Genomic DNA, 23,838 nt, shown 5'->3' on the forward strand with positions numbered 1-23,838 from the left:
TGACCTTGGGCAAGAACCCTTTAACCTCTTTCAGCCTCTGTTTCCCTGTCTGTAAAATGAAGATAATAATAGCACCCACCTCCCAGGATTGTTGTGAGGATAAAATGAGATAGAAACACTTTGCAAACCCTAAGCGCTGGCTATCATGATGATGTATAAAAATAGGCATGTACAGGATGACAGGCAGGACCCATAATTGTAGGGGGGAAGGCTGTACCAAGGTGCCCCTCAGCATGGGGCTTCAGAATTCCCTGTAGGAGATGATGCATTGGGTGATCCCTTTGCCCGATTTCCTCATTTCCTGGGGATCCCTGGCCATTTTCTCCAGCAGCAGCAGCATAAAGAGGGAACAGAATTACTGAGAAAAATCCAGACTAGAGAGGGGAAGGAGGCTAATTGTGCATACTGAGGTTGGAGTATCTATGTAGAGATTTTTTTTCGGTCACAAATTCCCTCCCATGGGACTAGAAACCACCTTCTCCAGCACCCAAAGTGAAGAGAATCGATAGGGATGGACCCTCCCTTCCTATAGGTTCCAGCCCTTGGATTCTCTCCTCGTCTTCTCTTCCTAGTTCCCAGACATTGACAGGATGACCTCCATTGGAGGAATCAGTGCTCTCTGTCCTCTGCCCAGCCCAACCTTTGCCAAGCTAGTAGAATGAGGTCTCATAGATCAATGGGGGGAGGGGGTGTTAGAGACTATATTTTTCATCTGAGACTTTGTTTTGGTGGCTTGTTAATTGACTTTGACAAGTCCTTCACCACCCCCTTCCTTGGCCTTGAGTTTCCTCATTGCTAAGGGGGAGGGGCTAATAATCCTGGGCATCCCTGTCTCATTGTGGCTGCTGTCAGAACAAGACAAAATAGAACTTTGATAGAGCTTGAAGAGATCTAAGTCATCTAGTCCAAAAAACAGGTCTGGGAGATTAAATGAATTGCCCACATCAGGCAGGTGGCGAGCCTCAGAGGCACTTGAACCCAGGGCCTCTGACTCTAGACTCAATGTCCTTTTTACCAGAACACACTGCCATCTGTGGCACCACTTAAAGTGCTATTTTAATGCCAAAATTGACCATGTTATTACTGTATCATCTCACTTTGCATTCTGGTTTAGATTCTGGAGCGAACTCTGGAACCGGATAGCTCTGATGAAGAGCCGCCCCCAGTGTATTCCCCTCCTGCCTACCACATGCACATGTTTGACAGGCCTTATCCCCTGGCTCCCCCAACCCCACCTCCCAGGTAAGACTTTGTTTGGTCTTCTTCCATTGGCTGTAGGTGGGGTGAACCAAATGGCAAAGAACAAAGAACAATTCTCTGCTAGTATCAGAGTGGCTTGTTCTAACAAGAACAAGGAAGGATGGATTTCAACTCTAGCAGGGGGAATTCAAGTTGGGGACCAGATGCTGGAGCATGGGTATGAAGGAGGCCATGAGGACTATTGGCCTGCCCCACCCCTCAGAAGGTTCTGCCTTCTCCCTACAGACTGAAATCCCACTGGGCTCTGGGTTGGCAGCCAGCTTGGCTGGAATGTATGAAGGAGGGTGATATACAGTAAGCCTAGAAATGTAGGCTGGGGCCAGACTGTAAAGAACTTCAAATGTCAAACAAGACTGTATTTTATGCTGGAGGCAAAAAGTCACAGGTGTGCTTTCAGCAAGAAGGTGATGTGTCTAGACCTGTATTTTAGGAATATTGACTTAGTGGATGTGTGAAGAATAGAATGGAGAAGGGAATTAGGTGGCAGCTAGGTGGGACAGTGGACAGAGCAAGAAGATCTGAGTTCAAATCTAACCTCAGACACTTACTAAGTGTGCTGTGTGATCCTGGGCAAGTCACTTTATCACTATCTGTTTGCTCATCTGCAAAATGGATATAATAATAGCACCTACCTCCCAAAGTTTTTGAGATAGTAATTTTAGGGCACATAGCATAGGACCTGGCACATAGTAAGTGCTATAGAAATGTTAGCTCCTGTTATTATTATTAGGGAGGCAAGGATAGATTGGGAAGGAGCCTTTAAAACCTAAATATTGGCAGTCCCAGCTCTGAAAGGGAGAAGCAGGTCATGGGGAAAGAGGGGAATAGGGGTGGGCTCTGCAAGACAGTTCCATGCGAAGGGATTCATTTAGAATCAAAAGACCTGGGCTAGGCTTTTGGTTCTGTCCTATATGAGATGTTAGGCAAGTCATTTCACTGGTGTCAATTTCCTTCTCTGTCAAATGAGGCAATTGTGGGGATGGGGGCCTAGGTGGCACAGTGAATAGAGCACTGGCCCTGGAGTCAGGAGGACCTGAGTTCAATTCCTGCCTCAGACACTTAACACAAAAACTAGCCATGTTACCTTGGGCAAGTCACTGAACCCCAATTGCCCTCCAAAAAGCAAAAAACAAATGAGGCAATTGCAGAATATAGTCTCTCAGGTCCAATACAAGCCTCAAATGCCATGACTTTTTTTTGTTTGCTTGTTTGGGGAGGGGGGAAGGCAAGGCAATTGGGGTTCAGTGACTTGCCCAAGGTCACACAGCTAGTAAGCATCAAGTGTCTGAGGCTGGATTTGAGTTCAGGTCCTCCTGACTTCAGGGTCAGTGCTCTACTCACTGTACCACCTAGCTGTCCTGACTGCCATGACTTTTAAAGAAAAGAGTTAGCTCTCTCTCTCTCTCCAGCAAATCCCTGGGAGGCAGTGAGCTGAACTTAGAAGGTCTTTCAAGGCCTCTTCCAGACCAAAAGTCTTCCACAGTTTGGGAATATGGATCTAATCAACTTGTTGACAGAGTTCTGTGGGGAGGTCAGACACCACAAATGACTATATTTTCCAGGCCACAGCATTCTATTATAGAATTACTAGTGAACAGGAGTAATTTTTTTTTTGTCCCAAAGTAGCTGAAGCCTTTTTAATGGTCACCAGAGGTAGAGGTATTAATGGAGGATGGTTTTATTCTTGCCAAATGCTTCCTTTGTAAAGTCCTAGGGAATCCCAGAATGTGAAAGGTGGTGTGTGTGTGTGTGTGTGTGTGTGTGTGTGTGTGTGTGTGGTCACTTAAGCCCATTCTGTTTTACAGATGAGGAAACTGAGGCCCATGGAGGTTGTTACTTACCCAAGGTTACATAAGATCAGAGGTAGGCTAGAAAGAGCATTTTGCAGTCCTGTGGGAGTAGCAAGGATTTTTATATGGGTCCCTAGATTGAGCCCTCACCTAGCTTTCTAGACTTCAAGCTGGGTCTACAATCTATGCACTTGAGCTCAGGGTGAGCAATCTCTCCTGCTCCTTAGAGGCTCTCAATGCTTTGTGGAAACTGAAGCTGCTATTCACAAAGCCAGGGCATGTTGTCCATCTTTTCTGTTCTTTTTTTTTTGTTGTTGTTGGGGGGAGGGGAGTCGGGAAGAAATTCAATTAAATCCTGTTGTTTATAGAGAAGGAAAAAAATTAAACCTCATTATTAATACCAAAGAACTTGAAAGTGGGTACACTTAATTGGCTTAATTAACACCAAAGAACTTGAAAGTGTGTACATTCATTCGTGTAACTGTTGAAAGAACGACCTGCAATTTCAGTCAGTATAATAAAACATTCTAGATAAATATAATGGCAGGTAATTACTAAGCTCAGGTAGAGAGATAAGCACCTGTTATTTCATTGGTTTGGGGAACTCCCAGGTGATGAAATGTGCTCTATTAATGCAGACACCTTCTCTTCAACTTAAAATCTTTGAGAGTTGCTTCGGACACTGAGAGGTTAAGTAATCTGCCCCAAGTCACACAGCCTGTCGAGTAGTCAGAGCAGGGGGCATTCTCAAATTTTTTGTTCTCAGGACCCCTTTGCAGCTAAAAATGATTGAGGATCACAAAGAGCTTTCGTTTATGTTAGTTATATCTGTCAAAAAAGGGCAGCTAGGTGGTGCAGTGGATAGAGCACTGGGCTTGGAATCAGGAAGACTTATCTTCATGAGTTCAAATCAGGCCTCAGACACTTACTAGCTGTGTGTTCCTGGGCAAGTCACTTAACCTGGTTTGCCTCAGTTTCCTCATCTGTCAAAGGAGCTGGAGAAGGAGTCACAGTATCTTTGCCAAAAAAACCCCAAATGGGGTCACAGAGAGTCAGACACAACTCAACAACAATATATCTATCAATATTTGCAGCAGTAGAAATTAAGATGATACATTATAAGATTTATTAATTCATTAAAAAAATAAACCCATTATGTGTTAATATAAGTAACATTTTAATGAAAAATAACTATTTTCCAAAACACAATCAGTGAGGAGAGTGGCACTGTTTTACATACTTTTGCAAATCTCTTTAATGTCTGGCTTAATGGAAGACAGCTGGATTCTCATCTGCTGTTGCATTCCATCTGTTGAGATAATGTTGTTTTGGTTAAAGTATATGAAGAAAATCTGGCCTCACACAGATATGTAGTTGGAAAAGGGGGAAGTGTTTTAATAGGCAAATAACATCTGAGTATTATTATGAAAATAGTTTTGGCCTCTAGGACCCTCAAAAAGGTCTCAGGGCCCCCCAGAGGTCAAGAGACCACACATTGAGAACCTCAGTGCTAGATGGAGGAGGGGAACCTGAGTCTTTTTAACTTTTAAGGGCAGCTCTCTTATCTCCCATGCTGCCTCTCCCAGGTAGAAACATGTAAATTTGTTTGTTTAGAACTTGAGCAAAGACTCTAGATGTTTACTTTAGTGAATGGTGGCATATGATTACAGGATGGGAGCTTTCTTCAAAGAGCCATCTGAAGCATGTGGCCTGAGTAGACTTTTGAACAGTTGCCTTTGCTTGCTTCTGGACCTCTTTTTTTTCTTTTTGGAGGGGGGAAGTCAGGGCAATTGGGGTTAAGTGACTTGCCCAAGGTAACACGGCTAGTTTTTGTGTTGTGTCTGAGGCTGGATTTGAACTCAGGTGCTCCTGACTCCAGGGCCAGTGCTCTATTCACTTCGACACCTAGCCACCCCTGCTTCTGGACCTCTTGAGCCATTTTTGGGGGGATGTCATAGTGTACCTATAAGCTGCTGTTGGGGACTCCTCTCCAAGCCTTCCACTGCAGCCAATTTTTCTTTCTGTCCCCCGACATTCTGACACTCCTGCTGCCACTACTGAAATCACCTCTAAGGTCGTTTTCAGCACCACAGCCATGAGTCCATGAACCTGTGAAATCAAGGCCAGAACCCCTAAAATTGCTTCCCGTTAAGTTTCTTGCCTCTATTCAGGTTGTTTGGCTGCACCCCCCCCAAGTGAATGGAGGTTGTTGTTGCTTTAAAGGCTGTGGCTGCTTCATTCTCTTCCTGGTTTTTGTTAGTAACATACAGAAGCACTGATGACTCTTTTTAAAAGTTAATTTATTTTTATTTTTCAACATTCACTTCCATAAGTTTTAAATTTTCTCCCGTGCCCTCCCTTCCTGCCTCCCCAAGACAGCATGCAATTTGACATAGGCTACACTGATGACTTTTATGGGACTTTTATATCTGGCTACTTTCCTGAAGCAGTTATCTCTTGGGTTTTTTTCAGAGGGGGTGGTTAAGGAAAACTGGTTCTCCAGTTCAGGGATTTTCATCTTTTTGTGTGTTATGTACATAAAATCTATGGAAATCTATGCATTCTTTCTCCAAATGTTTTTCAATGCATAAAATAAATTACATATGGGAAACTTGGGCAGCTAGATGGCTCAGTGGATAGACTGCTGGGCCTGGAATTGGGAAGACCTGAGTTCAAATCCAGCCTCAGACACTTACTGTGTGACCCCAGGAAAATCACTGTACCCTGTTTTCCTCAGTTTCCTTATCTGTAAAACAAGCTAGAAAAGGAAATGACAAACCACTCCACAAAATCACTGTACCCTGTTTTCCTCAGTTTCCTTATCTGTAAAACAAGCTAGAAAAGGAAATGACAAACCACTCCAGTATCTCTGCCAAGAAAACCCCTTATGGGGTCATGAAGAGTGGGACAGGACTGAAAAATGACTCAATAAGAAATAACAGGAGTTTATTCCCGATTCCTACAGCTGCTAGGGTCTTTTGCAAAATTACCTTATACTGCCTTTGCATATACTTCTGTGTACATATCACTCCCCAGAAAGGATGTAAACTCCATGAGGGCAGGAACTATTTCAATTTTATCTTTGTATCTCCAGTGCCCAGTACACTGCTAGTATAGCATAGTGTTTGTTGACTGATAATAACTAACATTTATATAGTCCTTACTATGCCAGGCAGAATTGCTAAACTCTTTACAATTACTAATTCATTTAAGCCTCACAAATAACCCTTGGAGATTTTTATTGGAGATTTATATGGAGATTTATTTTTTCTCCATGTTACAGTTGAGGAAACTGAGGCAGACAGAGGTTAAGTGACTTGCCCAGGGTCACACAGCTAATAAGTGGCTGAGGCTGGATTTGGACTCAAAGTATTCATGACTCCTGGCCCAGTCTTTCTCTCCAGCACACCCCCCAGCTGACCTCATTGATTAAATGGCACTGGACAGGAAGTCTGGGGACCTGCGTTCTAGTTCTACATTTGCCACTAATTTACTATGTGACTTTGGGCAAGTTGGTTCCCTTCTCTGGGTCTGTTTGTTGATTCAATTAGACTAGATGATCTCTTCCTGTTTCATGATTTTAAGTGTGACTCATTCTAGAACATAAGTGGGAGGGTTTGGCATTACTTTATTAAATGGTCTCTAGTCAGTCAGTCATTATAAGTTTGTTAAGGACCTTCTATGTACCAGGCAATGAGCTAAGCACTTGAGGGTATGAGAAAAGGCCAAGGATAGCCCTGGTTCTCAGGGAGCTTACCGTCTAAGGTGAGACCCACTGTGGGCAAACAAGTTACATAGGATAGATCAAAAATAATCGACAGAGGGAAGGCCCTAGAATTAAGGAGGATTGGGAAAGGCTTCCTGTAGGAGGTGGGATAAACCAGGAGGCAGAGAGGAGGAGGGAAAACCTTCCAGGCATGGGGGACAGTCAGAGAAAATGCTCAGTGTCAGTGTCAGGAGATGGAGTGTCTGGTTTGAGGAACAGCCAGGAGGCTGATATCAGTGCATCCAAGAGGATATGAGAGTGGGGATGGGAGTATGGGGGGAGCAGTGAGGTGTAAGAAGATGGGAAAGGTGGTGGTGGGCTAGATAATGAAGGATCCTGAATGTCAAACAGGGGCTGGGAATATAGGGATGTAGCAGACATAGGCCCTGTCCCCAGATTTTTTACAATTTAACTGGGGGAGGGGGAGGGGGTGGGGAAATACTAAGTATTTACAGGTTTGCTGACTGCCCTTCATTCAAAGAAATGCTGCAAATGACAGATCTATGGAATCAAGTATTATTATAAAGGGGAAAAAAATGTTTTGTCTTGGCTGCCTGGAGTTTTCCTGGTGAAATTACAGCCTTGGCATTCCCCCTCCACCCCCTTCTTAGTTCATTTTTGACATTCCATTCAGACCAGAGCTGATTTTGAGACTCTAGCTATTCCAGGGCCCCAGCTTGCTGGCTTATGAGCAGAGCTGGGCTCCTCTGGGGTCTGCCTCTCCATGCTCCAAGGTGCCAGTAAGCTGAGGAAGGGCTTCCTGACTGGCCCCCCACCCCCAAGAACTCAAAGGAAGCAGTGGGTGGAGCTTGTGGCTGAGGCCTGAGCCTTGTCTGACCTCTAATAGATAGGCCTCTGCCCTTCCCACTGACCCTCTTGTCAGCCTCCAGTGAGGGACTGTTCACTGTCCTGCATAAACAGCTCTGGGACTTTTGGCTCTGATTCTTGGCTGGGACAGATGTGGTATCGGGCTGGGCTGCAGACACATCTAACAGATGAGAACACTGAAGTGAAGGAAATAGAAGACATATGTGGCAGAAAGGGATAGGTGGATAACTCCCTCTACCTCTCCCATCCTGAACCCAAAGCACATCAGCATGTCACACAGGGAGGTCTTGACTCCCAGGGGATTGACAGGGGATTTCAGAGGAGAACAATCTACCAAAATGTAATAATAATTTTTATAATAATAATTATTATTGTGGATGCTTATATAGCTTTAAGGTTTACCGATTATTTTACATGTTATTTCATTTGACTCTTAGAAAACCCCCATGAATACATGCTAATCATTATCCTCATTTTACAGATGGAGAAATGGAGGTATATATATGTGTGTGTTAAGTGACTTGCTCAGGGTCACACACATAAGTAAGTGCCTAAATTAGGATTCTTATATAGATCCCACAATCTGCCAAACTGCCTCTTATGTTGTAGAGAAGAAAGGGCTGGACCGAGATACCCGGATCCTGGTCGAAGTTTCGTCACTAACCAGTTGGGAGAAGTTGCTTCCTCCAGGTCTTGGTTGCCTTGTCTGTGAAATTAAGGACTTGGATTTAATGATCAATGAAGTCCTCAGCTAGGTGGTGTGCTGAATAGAGCACTGGACCTGGAGTCAGGAAGACCTGAGTTCAAATCCAGTCTCAGGTACTTACTAGCCGTATGGCCTTGAGCAGGTCACTTAACTCAGTCTGCCTCAATTTCCTCATCTGTAAAATGAGCCTAGAGAAGGAACTGATAAACCACTCCAGTATATTTGCCAAGAAAACCTCAAATGGGGTCACAGAGAGTCTGGCACAATGAAAATGACTCAGCAACAACAAAGTCCTCTCTAGTTCTAACATTTCCTAGTTCTGTGGTCCCTTAAGTCTTTGTTCAATGTGCCTAGCATCAAGTGAACCAAGTGATTCTCCCATGCTCCCTGTGTGGTATATGGAAAGAACTTTAGCTCTGGGTTGAAATCCTATCTCTCAGGCTAACTACCTTATCACCTTGGGTAAGTCATTTAACTTATCTGGGTCTTAGTTTCCTCATCTGTAAAATGAGGAGATGGATTGCATAGTCTCTGAGATCTCCATCAGCTCTAAATCTCTGACCTTGTGAAAGGGACAAGAAACCTCTTCCAAGATGAGAGATATCCAGGGAAAGAGTCACTGTCCAGGGGAGGAGGCCGTGGAAATCAAAACCAGGTCAAGGAAATGAGCACTTGTCCACCCCTGCCCCCAACATTGATGCTGGTTTGTCCATGTATCATTTCCCTTATTCAGCAAACCATATGTCTTGTGGGAGCCGTGGGGACCTGTCCTGCAGGTCACAAAGGAAATATGGAAAAGAATGTCTTCTACTCCACAGATTAGAAAGGGATGGTTTTCACCATCAGCAGAGCTCCCTTGCTTCCTTCTGCTCTGGTAGTAGCCACTACCCCTGGGCATCAGGAAGGTGCAAGGGCAGCCCTGTTTCCTGCTTATCTTCAGGGGTGGGGCATAAAACCACTCCATTCGAACAGCTTTGCCTCTTTAACCTCTTCCTTTGGGTAAACTAACCCACTTCCTTATTTTTCCAAATTAATGTGACATATGATCTCTCTCCACTCCCTTTTGGCATAAAGAGTAATAATAATTCCTTGCAATCTTAATGTACTTTCTTGTGTCAGTCAGTACATAAACATTTATTAAGCACCTACTATGTGCCAAGCACTGTGTTAAAGTGCTGGGGATACATATATGAAAAAGGATAGTCCTTGCCCTCAAGGAGCTTGCAATCTAATGGGGGAAAGAAAATGCACAAAAGGAAGCTGGAAAAGTAGGGGAGGAAAGGGAAAGTATCTGGCACATTGGCATGATGGAGAAATCCAAAGGAATGCAGCTGGGTGGGAAATATGCATTATCTCATTAGAGCCTTTCAGGAACCTGGAGAGGTAGGAAGGAAGGAGTAGAACTCTATATTTTTTCTTTTTGGAGGGTGGAGGGCAGGGCAATTGGGGTTAAGTGACTTGCCCTAGGTCATATGCCTAGTAAGTGTCAAATGTATGAGGTCAAATTTGAACTTAGGACCCCTGACCCCAGGGCTGGTTCTCTATTCACTGCACAACCCAGCCTCCTTAGTAGAACTCTTACAGACGGGGAAATTGAGGTCTACAGAGGTAAAGGGACTTTTACAGGGAATCTGTAGCACTGGCTAGGACTAAAACCCAGTTCTCTTGATCCCCAGGCCAGGGTTCTGTCCATGACAACCCTCTGGTTTCTATGAAGTATGGCTTAGCTTGGTATGCACTCCTAAAGTCAGGGCATTAGGAGGGATGGCTTCCAATGGCACTGCCCATCTCCTCCTGAATTCCATCTCATTGGCAATGCGAACTCCAGTGAGACACTCGTTGATTCCTCCAGTCTTTGGACTCACTGCTTTGTCCCTCTTTTACTTGTTCCCCTACAGGATAGATGTGCCTAGTGCTGGGGTCCCCCCCACCCAGAGGCGCTATCGCAACTGGAACCCCCCACTTCTGGGCAACCTTCCTGATGACTTCCTTCGAATTCTGCCCCAGCAGCTGGATAGTTTGCAGGTAAGAGGAGAAGGAACCCACGCAGGGGGCAGGTAGCTGGGGTAAGTAGGTGCTAAAAATGGAAATCAGAGATGGCCGGTCCTTTCCTGTCTACTCCTGCCCCTGCTCCTAGTCCATCAGACCAGAGATTCCGTTTTGTTGACAGAGGCAAGAGATTTGGCATCTGCCTGTTTCACTTCCCAGTTTTCTGGGCTCAGACTGTTCATGATGGGGTTCAGAGGGAAGTGACCCCAAACAGGAAACCTCCTCTCAGTTTCCTAACGCTGTCTGGATTTCCTGGCAGGTCAGGTAGATATAAAAATACTTAGGGTACATACTAGGAAAGCAGGGAGCCACCCCATTGGAAAGCCTCCATGCTGGGTAGGACTTATACAAGGGGATGTGGCCAAGGGCCAGTGAGGTTATTTGCCCACAGAACATGTGCCTGAGGACTTGGGGTGGTGATGGGGAGGGTAGAGCCATGCCAAATCCTTAGGCACATGCGTATGACCTCCTCTTCTGCCCTGGAGACAACTGAGTCCACTTGATTTGGGGGAAGAGTGTTGGAACCCATTTCATTTAGGACCATCCTGGGAAAAAACATGTATTAAAGGCAGTCTGGGGGAAAAATTCTGAGTCTCAACTGAGAAGGTCTGAGTTTGAATCCTTATACCTTTGTGACCTTCAGCAAGTTCCTTTGTCTCTTTGGGCCCCAGTTTCCTCATCTGTAAAATGAAGACTAGATTAAATAGTCTTTAATTTCCCATCCAGTTTGAAATTTATTTTTCTACAATTTTCTAACTACAGAGCAGCTTCCCAGCCCACCACCAGTAACCAAGGGTGTGTGTGTGTGTGTGTGTGTGTGTGTGTGTGTGTGTGTGTGTGTGTGTGTGTGTACCAGTATCCTGAGGCACATTCCCTTGGTACTGGAATCTTGGGAGGTACCTGATTACTTCTTTTCTCCTAATGTAACTGGACTGGAAGCATGCACTTTCCTGGGGAAAGGCCTGGTTGAGGCTCTGTGTGTGGCCACATACACGTGCCCATGCCAGTGCCTGTCTCTCCCCTGCAGAATACCCAGAGTGGACCCCCAAAGCTAGGCCTTGGGGAGGTCAACCAGACCATGGCAGGAAACTTGGAGGAGGAATGCCGATGGAAGCAGTACCTGGAGGATGAGCGCATTGCCCTCTTCCTGCAGAATGAAGAATTCATGAAGGAGCTTCAACGGAACAGAGACTTCCTCCTTGCCCTGGAGCGGGGTAGGAGTCTGGGAATGGAGGGAGGCAAGGTCTTTGTGCTTTTCATGAATTTCAACACAGAGTGTATAAAAGTCCGGGAAGTTTGCATGTGTTTGCAGCCCAGAGGATCTCAACTTAGGGTTCAACTTTTTTTTTTTAATATTTTTTTTGATAACTATATTTTAATATATTTTGTTTCCTTTATAATCTGATGTACCTTATTTTATGCATCTAAAAACATTTTTCTGAAGAGAGGTTCGTAGGTTTCTTCAGATTGCCAAGGAAGTCTACGACACTGCAAAGGTGAAGATCCCTTTCTCGAGACAGACCTTCAGTCTATCTACCTGCGCTTCTGGGCATCCAGCCTGGGAGGTCACCTGATGGGATTTCTTTCCTTTTCCAGATCGATTGAAATATGAGTCCCAGAAATCCAAATCCAGCAGCATGGCTGTCAGTAATGACTTTGGTTTTCCATCCACTGTCACAGGTAACCCCCATTGGCCCCAGCAGCCTCTCCTGCCTAAGGCCCAGATTGGATAGAATAGTGCCCAACCCCCACTCCTCTGCCTAGCCCCCTCCCCAACCCTTGCTTTCTTTCCTTGTTAGTAGTTGGAGATTTGGAGCCTGGAGCAAAGGGAGAACAGAGAAGAAGCAGCTCCTTCCTTAAAAATGGGGAAAAGCTTTTCCTCATCTTAGTGAACTAGGTAGATGAATGGGGAAATCTGTTGTTTGGTCATTTCAGACTCTTCATGACCCCATCTGGGGTTTTCCTGGCATAGATACTGGAGTGATTTATCATTTCCTTTTCCAGCTCATTTTATAGATGAGGAACTCAGGCAAACAGGGTTAAGTGACTCACCCAGGGTCATACAGCTAGTAAGTATCTGAGGCTGGATTTGAACTCATGAACCTGAGTCTTCCTGATTTTAAGTGCTTTATCTACTGCAGCACTTAGCTCCCCAGTGGAGGGAAAAGGGACTTTATTATATTATATGATATATTATTATATTTTATATGATATATAATATGTACTATATTATTATATTATAGGACTTAAATTATTCTCCTAATTCCAGGGAAGGTGATTTGGGGTGTTGGGAGTAGAGAAGAGAGCAGAGGTAGAGGGACAAGTTCAACATGAGAGACACCAAACATATTACCCTATACAGAGAAAAGAGGTCACAACATATAATCTTTGTATATATATATATTGTTGTAGCTAGTATTTTATTTAGGATTTTTGCATCCATATTCATTAATGAAACTGATCTATCTGTTTTTACTTTTCCTAATGAAGAGTGAGAAGCAGGGAAGAAATTTGAAAGGTCTGGGAGGGGGACCACTTCCAAGTACCAATTGCTTTCTTTCTACACAAAGGAGTGTGTCCTTCCTGGGAAACACATTTACTTTTCTTCTGCTCCATCTCAGTCAGCTACTCATCTAAAGTCCTGAGCCCAGGACTGTCTAGATCAGGGATTCTTAACCTAGGGTCCATAAATTTGCTTTTTTAAAAAAGTATATTTTGGTAACTATATTTCGATATAATTGATTTTCCTATGTATTTAAAAACATCATTCTAAGAAGGGTTCCATAGGTTTCACCTGTTTGCCAGAAGGGTCCACTAAAAAGATTAAGAATATGGGGCGGCTAGATGGTACAGTGAATAGAGCACCAGCCCTGGAGGACCTGATTTCAAATCTGGCTTCAGACACTTAACTAGCCGTGTGACCTTGGGCAAGTCACTTAACCCCAATTGCCCTAAAAAAAAAAAGATTAAAAATTCTTGGTCAAGGAAGCAAAGGATTCACTTAATAGGTAGCCAAGGCCTTTTAAAACTGTATGACACTCAGGCAGGTCATTTTCACATCTCTGCATCTTGATTTGCTCATCTGTAAAATGGGGATGATAGTACATACCTCACAGAGTTGTTGAGAGGAAAAGTACTTTGTGAGCTGTTTTCAGTCCCTGGGATAAATGGGCAGATATGGCATGGTCAGTGAATAGAGAGGCAAGCTTGGAGTCAGGAAAGGTTCATGTTCAAGACTGTGATTTGGAGCAATGGACTTCAGCTCTCAGTGTCTTGGGCAACTCTCTAAAATTCAAACTTGTTGACTAGTTGCTGATCTTCCTTGGTGGAGTACTTTCCCCCTCTTCTCTAGTTAAAAGCTATCTCTTTAGGACCCATCTCAGCTCATGCTTTCTCTGCACAGTCTGCCCTCTGAGTGGATACCTATTTGCCCTCTAGATGGAATGAATTACTGCATAAATACAGCATTTGTTAAACACTTAGTAAGTGCAAAGCACAGGGAATATGAATAGAAAAGTAAGGGGCAACTAGGTGGTGCAGTGGTTAGAGCATTGGAGTTCAAATGTGGGCTCAGAAGCTTACAAGCTGTGTGACCCTTAGTCACCTAACCCTGATTGTCTTTTAAAAAAAAAGAAAAAAAAAACTAAAAGTAAGGCATTTAGGGAGTTTTCTTTACCAATGAGATCTCAAGTCTGCTCCAAAAAGTAAAGGTGAGCTCTTATTTATTACATTATTGATAAGTGTACTAAAAGCCAGGATTTATCTTCTTTGGGCCCTCTGGTCTGGGAGCCCTTAGTTAATACTGAATCTCAACCCCTAAGAGCTGTCTTGTCTCAGAGAAAGAAAGCTTCTCTTAGACAGAAACTCTAAGCAGCTTCTGCCAGAGACTTCCCCTACACAGGATCTAACCCAAAGGGGGAGTGGGGGAGGGGAGGAAGTTTTCCTCCAACGGGAGGGAGGGCTGAAGGATTGTACTCTAAACTGATCCCAGCTTGGAGAGAGAAAATCCAGGAGAACTGATTAGTAAGCAGAAGGTTGAGGAGCTTAGATATAGACAGAGACACATCAGGGTGTCTTAATGACCCTTCTGTCCTTGATCCTAAATTAACCAAAGGCAATGGGGCTGCTGAGAATTTGGCAATGACCTCAGAGTGGGATTTAGGAGGCGGGGTGACCTTGGGATTAATGAGTCACCTAGACAGGGTTTGGTGGAGGGCAGGAAAATAATTGTGGCTAGTTTCTGGATAGGCAGGAGAGATAGATGTGCAGGTGGCACATCTGACTGACCCCCTTCCCCTTCATTTTCCTTCTCACTCTTGTCTCTGACACTGTGGTCCTTTCTCCCAGAGGAAACTGCTCTTTCCCAGTATGGAGTATATGGTAGCAGCAGCTTATTCCTCATGAGAAGGAAGACTGTGAACCAGGGTGGGCTCATGCCTTTACATCCTAGGATATGGGTAGAGGAGAAGGAGGGGACTGACAGAATTTGAGGACTGGAAGGCACTCATCTGGAAAGTACCATATCCCTGAAGCCTTCCATGGAGGAGAATCATTCCCACCACCTCCCACCAAAGCCCATTCTGTTTTTGGATGGCTCTAGTTTTTAAGGATGTTTCCCCTAACCTTGTGTCTAAACTGACCTCTTCACTCCTGGTTTTGCCAAACAGGACAAGTCTTATCCCTTGTACATATGGGATGGCTGTGCACATACTTGAAAACAGTTTCTCATTCCTAGAGTCTCCTCCTCATTGTAAAAATCCCTATTTCCTTCAACACATTTAACAAGAAAAGGAAATTCCAGGATAGAGAAAGGAGAGGGCAACAGTGCCCGTGTTATCCTGTCTTCGTCTTGCTTTCAACTCCCTAAAGGCAGAAAATAATTTCTCTTTTATCCCATATCCCACATTGATCTGTCATTCTGAACTCTTCCAGCCTACAGCCAAGTCTTGGTGACCAATTGACTTAGGAGAGATGCTGTCACAGCCTGGGTGACAGGGGGTCAGGCCTACCCTCTCTATTTAAGGGGCCTCAGAATACAGCAGCCCCTCCTCAGCTTGCTCAGGAGGACCTGTCCCTCCCCCATTGTCTTAGGGATCAGGAGCCCTTGGCTGGTGCATTCACTTGGGTGCCTCCTTTTAGGTGATGCTGCCTTGGGAGCCAGTGAAGCCAACCCTGCTGTGTCTGAAGATGCCTTATTCAGGGACAAGTTGAAGCACATGGGGAAATGTGAGTGTCCCACTTGGGGCAGCAGGGTGGAGTGCCCAGGATTCAGGGCTCAGGTACTCCCCTATGTTGAAGACCTTCCCTGCCTCTATTAGGCACATGGGGGAGAAGGGAAGGGGGAGGGGGAGGAGGACCACCCAAGATTTCTCCCATAGCCAACTCATGGTTGTTTGTAGCAAGGTCTTAATGCCAGGCTGGCTTTCCCTAGTGGTTTCCCCCCTTTCCCACTCTGCCTTCCTCAAGCCCCGCCCTCCCAGTATTTCCTGCACACCAGCACCAGTGTGCTTAGGGAATGCAAACTCATGTTCACATCATCTTGAGCCAAATAGCCAGACATGCTTAAGAAAGTAAATCAGTTGCTGCTGCCAAGCCCCTCCCCATCCCTTAATACCCCGCCCCACCCCACCCCACTTTCAGCCTAGCCCCCTGCGGAAAGTCAAACCTTGTGCATTTCACAGTCCAAAAGGAAATTTTTTTAAAAAAGGATTCATGGTTCCCAATTATCTGCCCCACACCTCCCCTTCCTTCCTGTGCAGTTTTTAAAAGTCCTTCTTGACCCTGTACCCGGCTGCCTGAGTGGCACCCCCTCCCGCCCAGCTCTTTTTCAGCCTTTTTCCATAGTAGGCTGCGCCAACCTCCCATCAGTGCTCAGAGGCACCCAAGCCCAAGTCTTACTCTCCCTCCTGTGCCCCCAATGTACCAAAGATTGGGTGATTCAGGCTCCATTTCAGGGAAGATCAGGGATTAGTCATGGAAATCCTAGAGCCAACCCTGCTTGCTTGGGAGGGAAGGGGAGGGAGCAGAAAAGGGAGGGGGAAGACACTCGGTTTGTTCTGGAGGAGTTAGGAAGAGGAATGCCCGGATCTTTGGCTTGTTGTTTGCCGTGGCCTTTGGGGCGTCCTATGCTGCCTCTGCTGGCCAAGTTTCAGATAGCACTCCTTCTTCCTTAAGCAGCAGCTGTCCCGGTATCCTCTTTGACCCTTTCACCTTCTGGCAGTCTCTCCCCACAGCTCCTGGCACTACCCAGTGCTCTCTCCCTCCCCCAGCCTTTTGCCCTCCCCTCAGCCCCAGCCCTGCGCCGTCCTCCTCTCTTAACTTGGTGCCTTCTTCCTCCTCTCTCTAGACTTGTTCTCTCTTTCCTCCCCCTCTCCCCTCCCTGTGCCTGCCTCCTCTCTTCTAACCCTGTGTTTTCCTCTCCCTCAGCCCTGTGCCCTCCTCTTCCCCAGCCCTGTGCCTTCCTTCTCTCTTAGACCTGTTCCCTCTTTCTTTTCCCTCTTCTCCCCCAGCTGTGCCCTCCTCCTCCCCAGCCCTGTGCCCTCCTCTCCCCCAGCTCTGTGCCCTCCTCCTCTCTTAGACCTGCTCCCCCTTTGCTCTTGCCCAACTCTGTCCCCTCCTCTCAGCCCCATGGCCCTTCTGCAGCTAAACTCCAAAGAAGGGGAAACAAGAAGAAAAATTGGACTAGACTTCTTTCCTCTATCACTCTAGTTCAGAGAGGGGTCCCTGGGCCCCTCAGTGCCAACAAGAGTCGTTTACACTTCCCTGTCCCTCCTGTTTTGCTCACAGCTACTCGGAGGAAGTTGTTTGAACTTGCCAGGGCCTTCTCTGAGAAGACCAAGATGAGGAAGACAAAGAGAAAACAGTTGTTGAAGCACCAGTCGTATCCTTCCCAGCTCCTCCCTGGCCAGGAAGAGTGTGTGTGTGTGTGTGTGTGTGTGTGTGTGTGTGTGTGTGTAAGAGAGAAAGAGAGTACGTGTATGCTAAAAGTAGAGGATGTGAATATGGGTTCTTAAAACAGGTGAGGCACCCAAGTCATTCTGGGGTACCTAGCCCCATTTCTTAGTTCAGTTCAACAGTAATTCCCTCCTTTCAGATTGCCTAGTCCCAGTGTTTGAATGGTGGAGAGGTGAGATGAGGGCCCCTTGGCTCATCTCCATTCTTGCATCCTGCCCTCATAAAGGAAGACTTGAAGCTATCCCACAATCTGTACCTTTGTACAAACGATCTTATTTTCTTGTTTCACCAATTGAGGTTATTCATAAACATCTTCACTTCCATACTTCAAATACACCAAACTCAAGCCCCATCTTTTGACTGATATGTACTAATAAGAAGGTTTTCTTTTATTCCTGTAAAGTCCTTGCTTGGGTACAGTCTGGAGTAGGGGCTCTGGAATTAAAGGCTCTCCCGGGGACAGATGAGCATGCTGAATAAGAGTGAAGGTCCGCGAGAATGTTATGAGAAATGGGAGTCATTGACTGTAATATGGGAAGAAGGGATATCACACCAACCTCATATTTCTGTAGCCAATCTCTCCTTCAAGGGGGAGGAATCAAAGGGGAGGAAAGATAGGATAACTTCAGTAGAGGATACTCTGGGATCTAGCCTAGGAGCCTGGCGGCTGGAGAGGATACGGATAGGCAACTAGTGGGTGGGCGACTGGAAGGAGTGGAGGGGGATGTAGACAGCAGCATGCAGCAGCAGATACCACCTCTGGAGGCAGCCTGTTGCATTTTAGTTTGACCATCTCTTAATTATTTGCTTTTATGGAAAGGGGTAGTGGTATGGTAGTGGCCATCCATGGATAAAAGGAGAATCTTATGTGATATTGAGGGATTTGAATACTGGAAGGCACCTTAAGATCTATAGTTCAATTCCTTCAGTTTTTAATTGAGGAAACTGAGGCCCAGAAGAGTCAAAATTACTGAATGGTTTTCCTGAATGCAAGGGCAGACTGGGGACTGCAGCATCTACAGCTAATCTACTGGATGACGTGGAAGGTCATGCCTGTGGTGAGGACTTAACCTGCTGGGACTGAGAAGAGAGGAGGGAGGAGGGGCAAAATTTCCAAAAGTAGAGGGCTGACCTTTGGGTTCTTGTCCAACATGGTCAACTGGTCAACTCCTTGGGACTGGTGATTCTCAGCCAGGATCCTGGAAGGGTTCTTTGCACATTGCAAGGTTGGGGATGCACAGAGAGACTGGAGAAGGAGCTTGAGGGAAATAATTAGTAGAAGTTTGCCAGAAGCTTTGGATAGAAGCTTCTTTGTCAGAAGCACTAGAAACTTTTTTGTCAGAAACTACCCTACTCTCCAAAGCTCTGGTCCTTAATAAAGCCTTCTCTTGCCTTCACACTTCTTCTCTTGAAGCACACAATGACAAAAGAACTAGTAAACTTGGAGCTAAGATCAAAGGGTCATAGGCCCCTCAGAGGGCATCTAGTCTGTCTCCTTCATTTTACAGTTGGGGAAACTGAGGCCCAGGGGAGTTAAGTGTCTTGCCCAAGTTTACACAGGGAGTAAGCATCACAGGCAGGATTTGAACTCAGATCCTTTGACCTGAGTCAGTGTTCTTCCCATAATGCCATATTGTGTCCAGGGTTAGTGGGTAGGATAGGTGGGCCATAAGCCCTCTCATCCCATCCCAGTAACCTGCAGACTGAGTTAACATGAAAACCTTTGCTTGTGCCCTTGGCTCTGAAGCAGATATGATGGATCTCTCAGCATGAGTCATCCTGAACTTCTGAGGCTTGGGTGGGCTGAGAGGTGCTACTTCCTCCAAGCCCAACCTCATACTTAGACTACAAAGGGAGAGACACCTTGTCCTATGCCTATCCTGGGGTGATTGAGAAACTTAGTCAGTGAACACCTCCAGGAGGGTGCTGTAAGAGAGAATGGAGGGATGGCTTTTTGTTTTGGGGGAATTTGGGAGGGGATAGAGGCCAGGGATCAAATTAAGGATATAGAAGAGATGGTCCTTGTCCTTCATGGAATCACAGAATTGAAAGAGTTGGGAGAAAATCTAGTGTGCATCTAATTCAAATCATACATGAATGAAACCCCCACTATAACATACTCAACAAGTAGTTGCCCAGATACTGCTTGACAATGTCCGAGGATAATGACCCTACCACCTCTGGAGGCAGCCGGTTGCATTTTAATTTGGTCAACTCTTTTTTAAAAAATTTATTTCATTTTATTTTGGAGGCAAGACAAGGTAATTGGGGTTAAGTGACTTGCCCAAGGTCACACAGCTAGTAAGTGTCAAATGTCTGAGGTTCGATTTGAACTCACGTCCTCCTGACTCCAGGACTGGTGCTCTATTCACTGTGCCACCTATTCACTAGCTGCCCCTGGTCAACTCTTAATTATTTGCTTTTATGGAAGGAGGTAGTGATATGGTAGTGGCCATCCATGGATAAAAGGAGAATCTTATGTGATGTTGAGGGATTTGAATACTGGAAGGTACCTTAAGATCTATAATTCAATTCCTTCAGTTTTTAGTTGAGGAAATTGAGGCCCAGAAAAGTAAAAATTACTGCCTTCAGGTCACATGTCTAGTTAATGGAAGAGCTATGACTAGACCCTAGGTCTCTACAAGGTCTCAAGACACAGATGTCATTGTGTGAAGTTAAGGAGTAAGGTCAATACATGTGAAAAGCAAATGGGGTAGGGATGGGGGAAAATGAAGACATTTCTCTTTCTTAGTCTGGGAAAACTTCTTATTGTGGTGGGTCTGTACTTGGGCTACAAATTATAGGGGAAGATGAAACCATACATGAGCACCTTTCTTGACTTTCAGACGAAGACTTCCGGGCAAGGAAGCAGGAGACGCTCAAGGAGGAGGAAGCACCCAGAGAAGGACAGTAAGAGGTGAGCCAGGGGGTTGTTGCTGATGGAGTTTGAGACTGGAGGGTCTAGCATGCCCTTCCCAGGGCATCCTTCTGAGTCTTCCCATATCATCTGGCTTAAGCAGCATGCACACCTGAGAGTGCTGAATTTGGAGGCAAACTCCAGCTGACATGATGGATCTGTACCTGGGCAAATGATGGGGTCAGATTCTAGCTCTGTTTCCTACTACCTTTGTGACTGGGCAAGTCTTTTAATCTCTCTGGGATTCAGTTTCCTCATATACAAAATAGGGGGTTAGACTAGATGGCTTCAGAAATCTTTTCTAGCTCTAACCCTATGAGCTTGTGATCCTCCTTCTCTTCCCTGATGGGTATAACTCTCCTGGGGTCCTAGACTGCTTTGGGACCACTTTTGGTCAGCAGTTCGCTAATTATTCATTTTTGAACCAAATATTTATCTAGCACTCACTCGGTACAAGGCTAGTGGCTTTGAGAGATAAAAAGACGAAAAAGACACAGGACAGCTGAGTGAAGTGAGCAGAACCAGGAGAACATTGTACATAGTCACAGCAACATTGTGTGATGACCAACTTTGATAGACTTAGCTCTTCTCAGCAATATAATGTTCTAAGACAACTCCAAAAGACAAATGATGGAAAATGATAACCATATCCAGAGAAAGAACTATGGAGTATGAGTGAAGAGCAAAGCAGACTATTTTCTCTCTCTCTCTCTCTTTCTTCCCCTTTTGTTCTGATTCTTCTTTCACACCATGACCAATGTGGAAATATGTTTAATATGATTGCACACATATAGATTATATCAGATTGCATGCCGTCTTGGGGAACATCAAGAAGAGGGGGGGAGAAAAAATTTGGAACTCAAAATCTTAAAAAAGTCAATGTTGAAAACTATCTTTACAGGTAATTGGAAAAAAATAAAATACAATTACGTAGAAAAAAACAAAACAAAAAGAAAAAAAGATATGGGACCTACTCCCACACATCTCACAATTCAGACCAGATACATACACAAAAAACCACAGCACAGAATATAATGCCAAACGGCATCTGCACAGGCACAAAATGCTATGAGTCTAAAAGAAGGAGAGATCATTTCCAAGAAGAACCAAAGAAGACTTGATAGAGAAAGAGGCACCTGAGCCAGACCCTGAAGGATGGGTAGGCAGGGATTCCAGGTAAAGGGCACAGTGTGCACAGAGGCAAAGTGCTGAAAAACCAGCACTACCTGAAGAATGTCTTAAAGACTTTGATGTCCCAAGCCATTTTCTCCTTCCCTTCTGTGGCTCTTCCTTTCCTCCTCAATGTAGCTAGCCTTTTGGGTGTGGAAAAGGATGCATTGTTTCTTTCCTTCAGCGAGGATTTAAGTACTAGAGACAGAGACAGCAGTAATAGAAGACCAAGCTCTGGGGAAGTTGAAACTCACCAAATCACAGAATTTCCGAGTCAGAAGGGATCTCAGCTGCCCATCTCATCTAGCCCATAACTGAACAAAAATCTCTTCTACATCACACTGAGCCAGTGAGCATCCAGCTTTTGCTTAAAGACCTTCAGTGTGGAGGAACCCACTCCCTCCCAAGGAGCCCATTTCACTTTGGAACAGCTCTCATTGGTAGGAAGTTTATCCTGACATGGAGTCTATATGTTGCCTCTTTGCAATTGCCTCTCATTGCTCCTGGAGTCAAACGGTCTAATCTAATCTGAGAGACTGCTCTGTTTTTAATATGACAGTCCTTCAAATACTTGAAGACAGCACTCATTTTCCCTTAAGCCTTCTCTTTTTCCAGGCTAAACATCTCTAGTTCCTTTAACCAATCACAGTCCACTTAAGAAGAAAAATTATTCAAACTTGAAACATTTAGATCAGGGGTTCTTCACCTGAGGCCTTTGAAACTGTTTAAATAATATTTTGATAACTATTTCAATGTAATTAGTTTCCTTTGTAATTCTATGGTTTTTATTTTTATGCATTTATTCTGAGGACTCCATAGGCTTCACCACACTGCCAAAGAGCTCCACAAATAGAAAAAGTTTAGGAACCCCTGGTCTAGAGAACCAATAGAAGGTAGCAATTTGGAGACATCCGTTCTCTTGGGGTCCTGCTTAGATAAAGTGGGCCTGATCAGCCATCCAAGAGAGCCACCTCCCCCTGCTCTGTCACAGCTGCTTCTCATTCTGGGGTGTCCTTCTCCATGCCCCAAGACTGGTTTTGTTTCTGGATTGTTGTCACCTTCAGTGAATGGATAGTATAAGTAGACTGTGTAATACTGGAGTACATGTGGAAGCATTCTATATGGACAACACGAGGGACCTGCTATCTCTGCCCTCAGGGAGCTTATAGGTAAAGAGGTAATAAAATAAGCATGCAGAGTACTGGGCAAAGACCAGAGATATCTACAACCCTTCTGTGTGAGTGCTGCATCCTCACCTGGACCCTCACTGTGGCTCACCAGTCTTAGATATTTCTTCTTGATTCCCTATCGAACACCCTGCTCTTCAATCTCCTCCCCCCAACAGATAATATGACCTCCTACTTGTGTAAGGTGGAATTCATCTAGTGTGAGCTTTCTTGACAATCCTTTTCCATATTTCACAGTATCTCTTATCCTCTCCTGCTTTCCTCTACTCTCCTTTTTTTTGTAGAGGGGAAGGCAGAGCAATTGGTGTTAAGTGACTTGCCCAAGGTCACATGGCTGGTAAGTGTTAAGTGCCTGAGGCCGGATTTAAACTCAGGTTCCTCCTTACTCCAGGGCCAGTGCTCTATTCACTGCGCCACCTAGCCACCCCCTTTCCTCTATTCTCACAGGAAGAAGAATCCCATCTCTTTGCCAAGGCTAACCTTGTCCATTGTACTCTGATCCCATCTTTGGCTGTCTCCTCCAGCTTCTCTCTCTCCTCTCTTTCCCTCCCTGTCTCCTTTTCCCTCTCCTTCCCTTCCCCCCCTCCATCTCTCTCTCTCATCTCTGTCTCTCTGTCTGCCTGTCTGTCTCTCTCTTGGATTTTCACTTTCTCCCTCTCAACTGTTTCTTTCCTTCTGACCCACAAACAGTGCTCAGATCTCACCATTCCTAAAAGAGCCTCTCTTCATCTATGCTACTCCTTTTAACTGCTATATTTTATCTTTTCATTTCAATGCTAAAATTCTCAATAGTCATCAACATTCACTCTTCTTTGTGAACTTATTCCATTTATTTACTCCTTTGTTCTATTTGATCTGACTTCTTCCAATCTCCACCTTGATCCAAGTCAGTTGTGACTATCTAATATTTAAATTCAATTGGTTTTCTCAGTCCTCATCCTCCATGAGTTCCCTACAACATTTTGCACTACTGATGACCTTTTGGGTCTTGAAATTCTTTTCCTGGCTTCACTATATGCACCTGTTTCTTCTTCTGCCTCTTAATCCATTCTTTCTTTTTCTCTTCTAGTAGCTGCTCTTCTCCTAAAATGTGAGTCTTGACAAAGGTTCCATCCTTGGTCCTCTTCTCTTTCCATACTTTCTCCCATTGCAATTTCATCTACTCCCATGACTTCAATTATCATTTTTATGCCGGTACTCCTCAAATTTAT

The 23,838-nt window shown here is 45.0% G+C and overlaps 1 protein-coding gene across 4 annotated transcripts in view; it reads left to right on the forward strand.

Annotated features, from left to right (window-relative positions):
• The window catches only part of CUEDC1 (CUE domain containing 1), a 124,793-nt gene that overhangs the window by 95,962 nt on the left and 4,993 nt on the right, over positions 1-23,838 (forward strand). For all 4 annotated transcript variants that reach the window (XM_069067437.1, XM_069067438.1, XM_069067436.1 and 1 more), the window contains 8 exons: positions 1,115-1,242; positions 10,249-10,375; positions 11,427-11,613; positions 11,996-12,079; positions 15,539-15,625; positions 17,186-17,279; positions 18,353-18,411; positions 20,200-20,270. In XM_069067437.1, coding sequence (XP_068923538.1) covers positions 1,115-1,242; positions 10,249-10,375; positions 11,427-11,613; positions 11,996-12,079; positions 15,539-15,625; positions 17,186-17,279; positions 18,353-18,411; positions 20,200-20,267 — 834 coding nt within the window. In that variant the 3' untranslated portion in view covers positions 20,268-20,270. The remainder of the gene's footprint in view (positions 1-1,114; positions 1,243-10,248; positions 10,376-11,426; positions 11,614-11,995; positions 12,080-15,538; positions 15,626-17,185; positions 17,280-18,352; positions 18,412-20,199; positions 20,271-23,838) is intronic.

The sequence above is a fragment of the Petaurus breviceps genome, unplaced genomic scaffold (genome assembly GCF_028583685.1).
Source record: "Petaurus breviceps papuanus isolate PSGF00001 unplaced genomic scaffold, PetGlider_PUasm1.0 90750, whole genome shotgun sequence".
Classification (NCBI taxonomy): domain Eukaryota; kingdom Metazoa; phylum Chordata; class Mammalia; order Diprotodontia; family Petauridae; genus Petaurus; species Petaurus breviceps.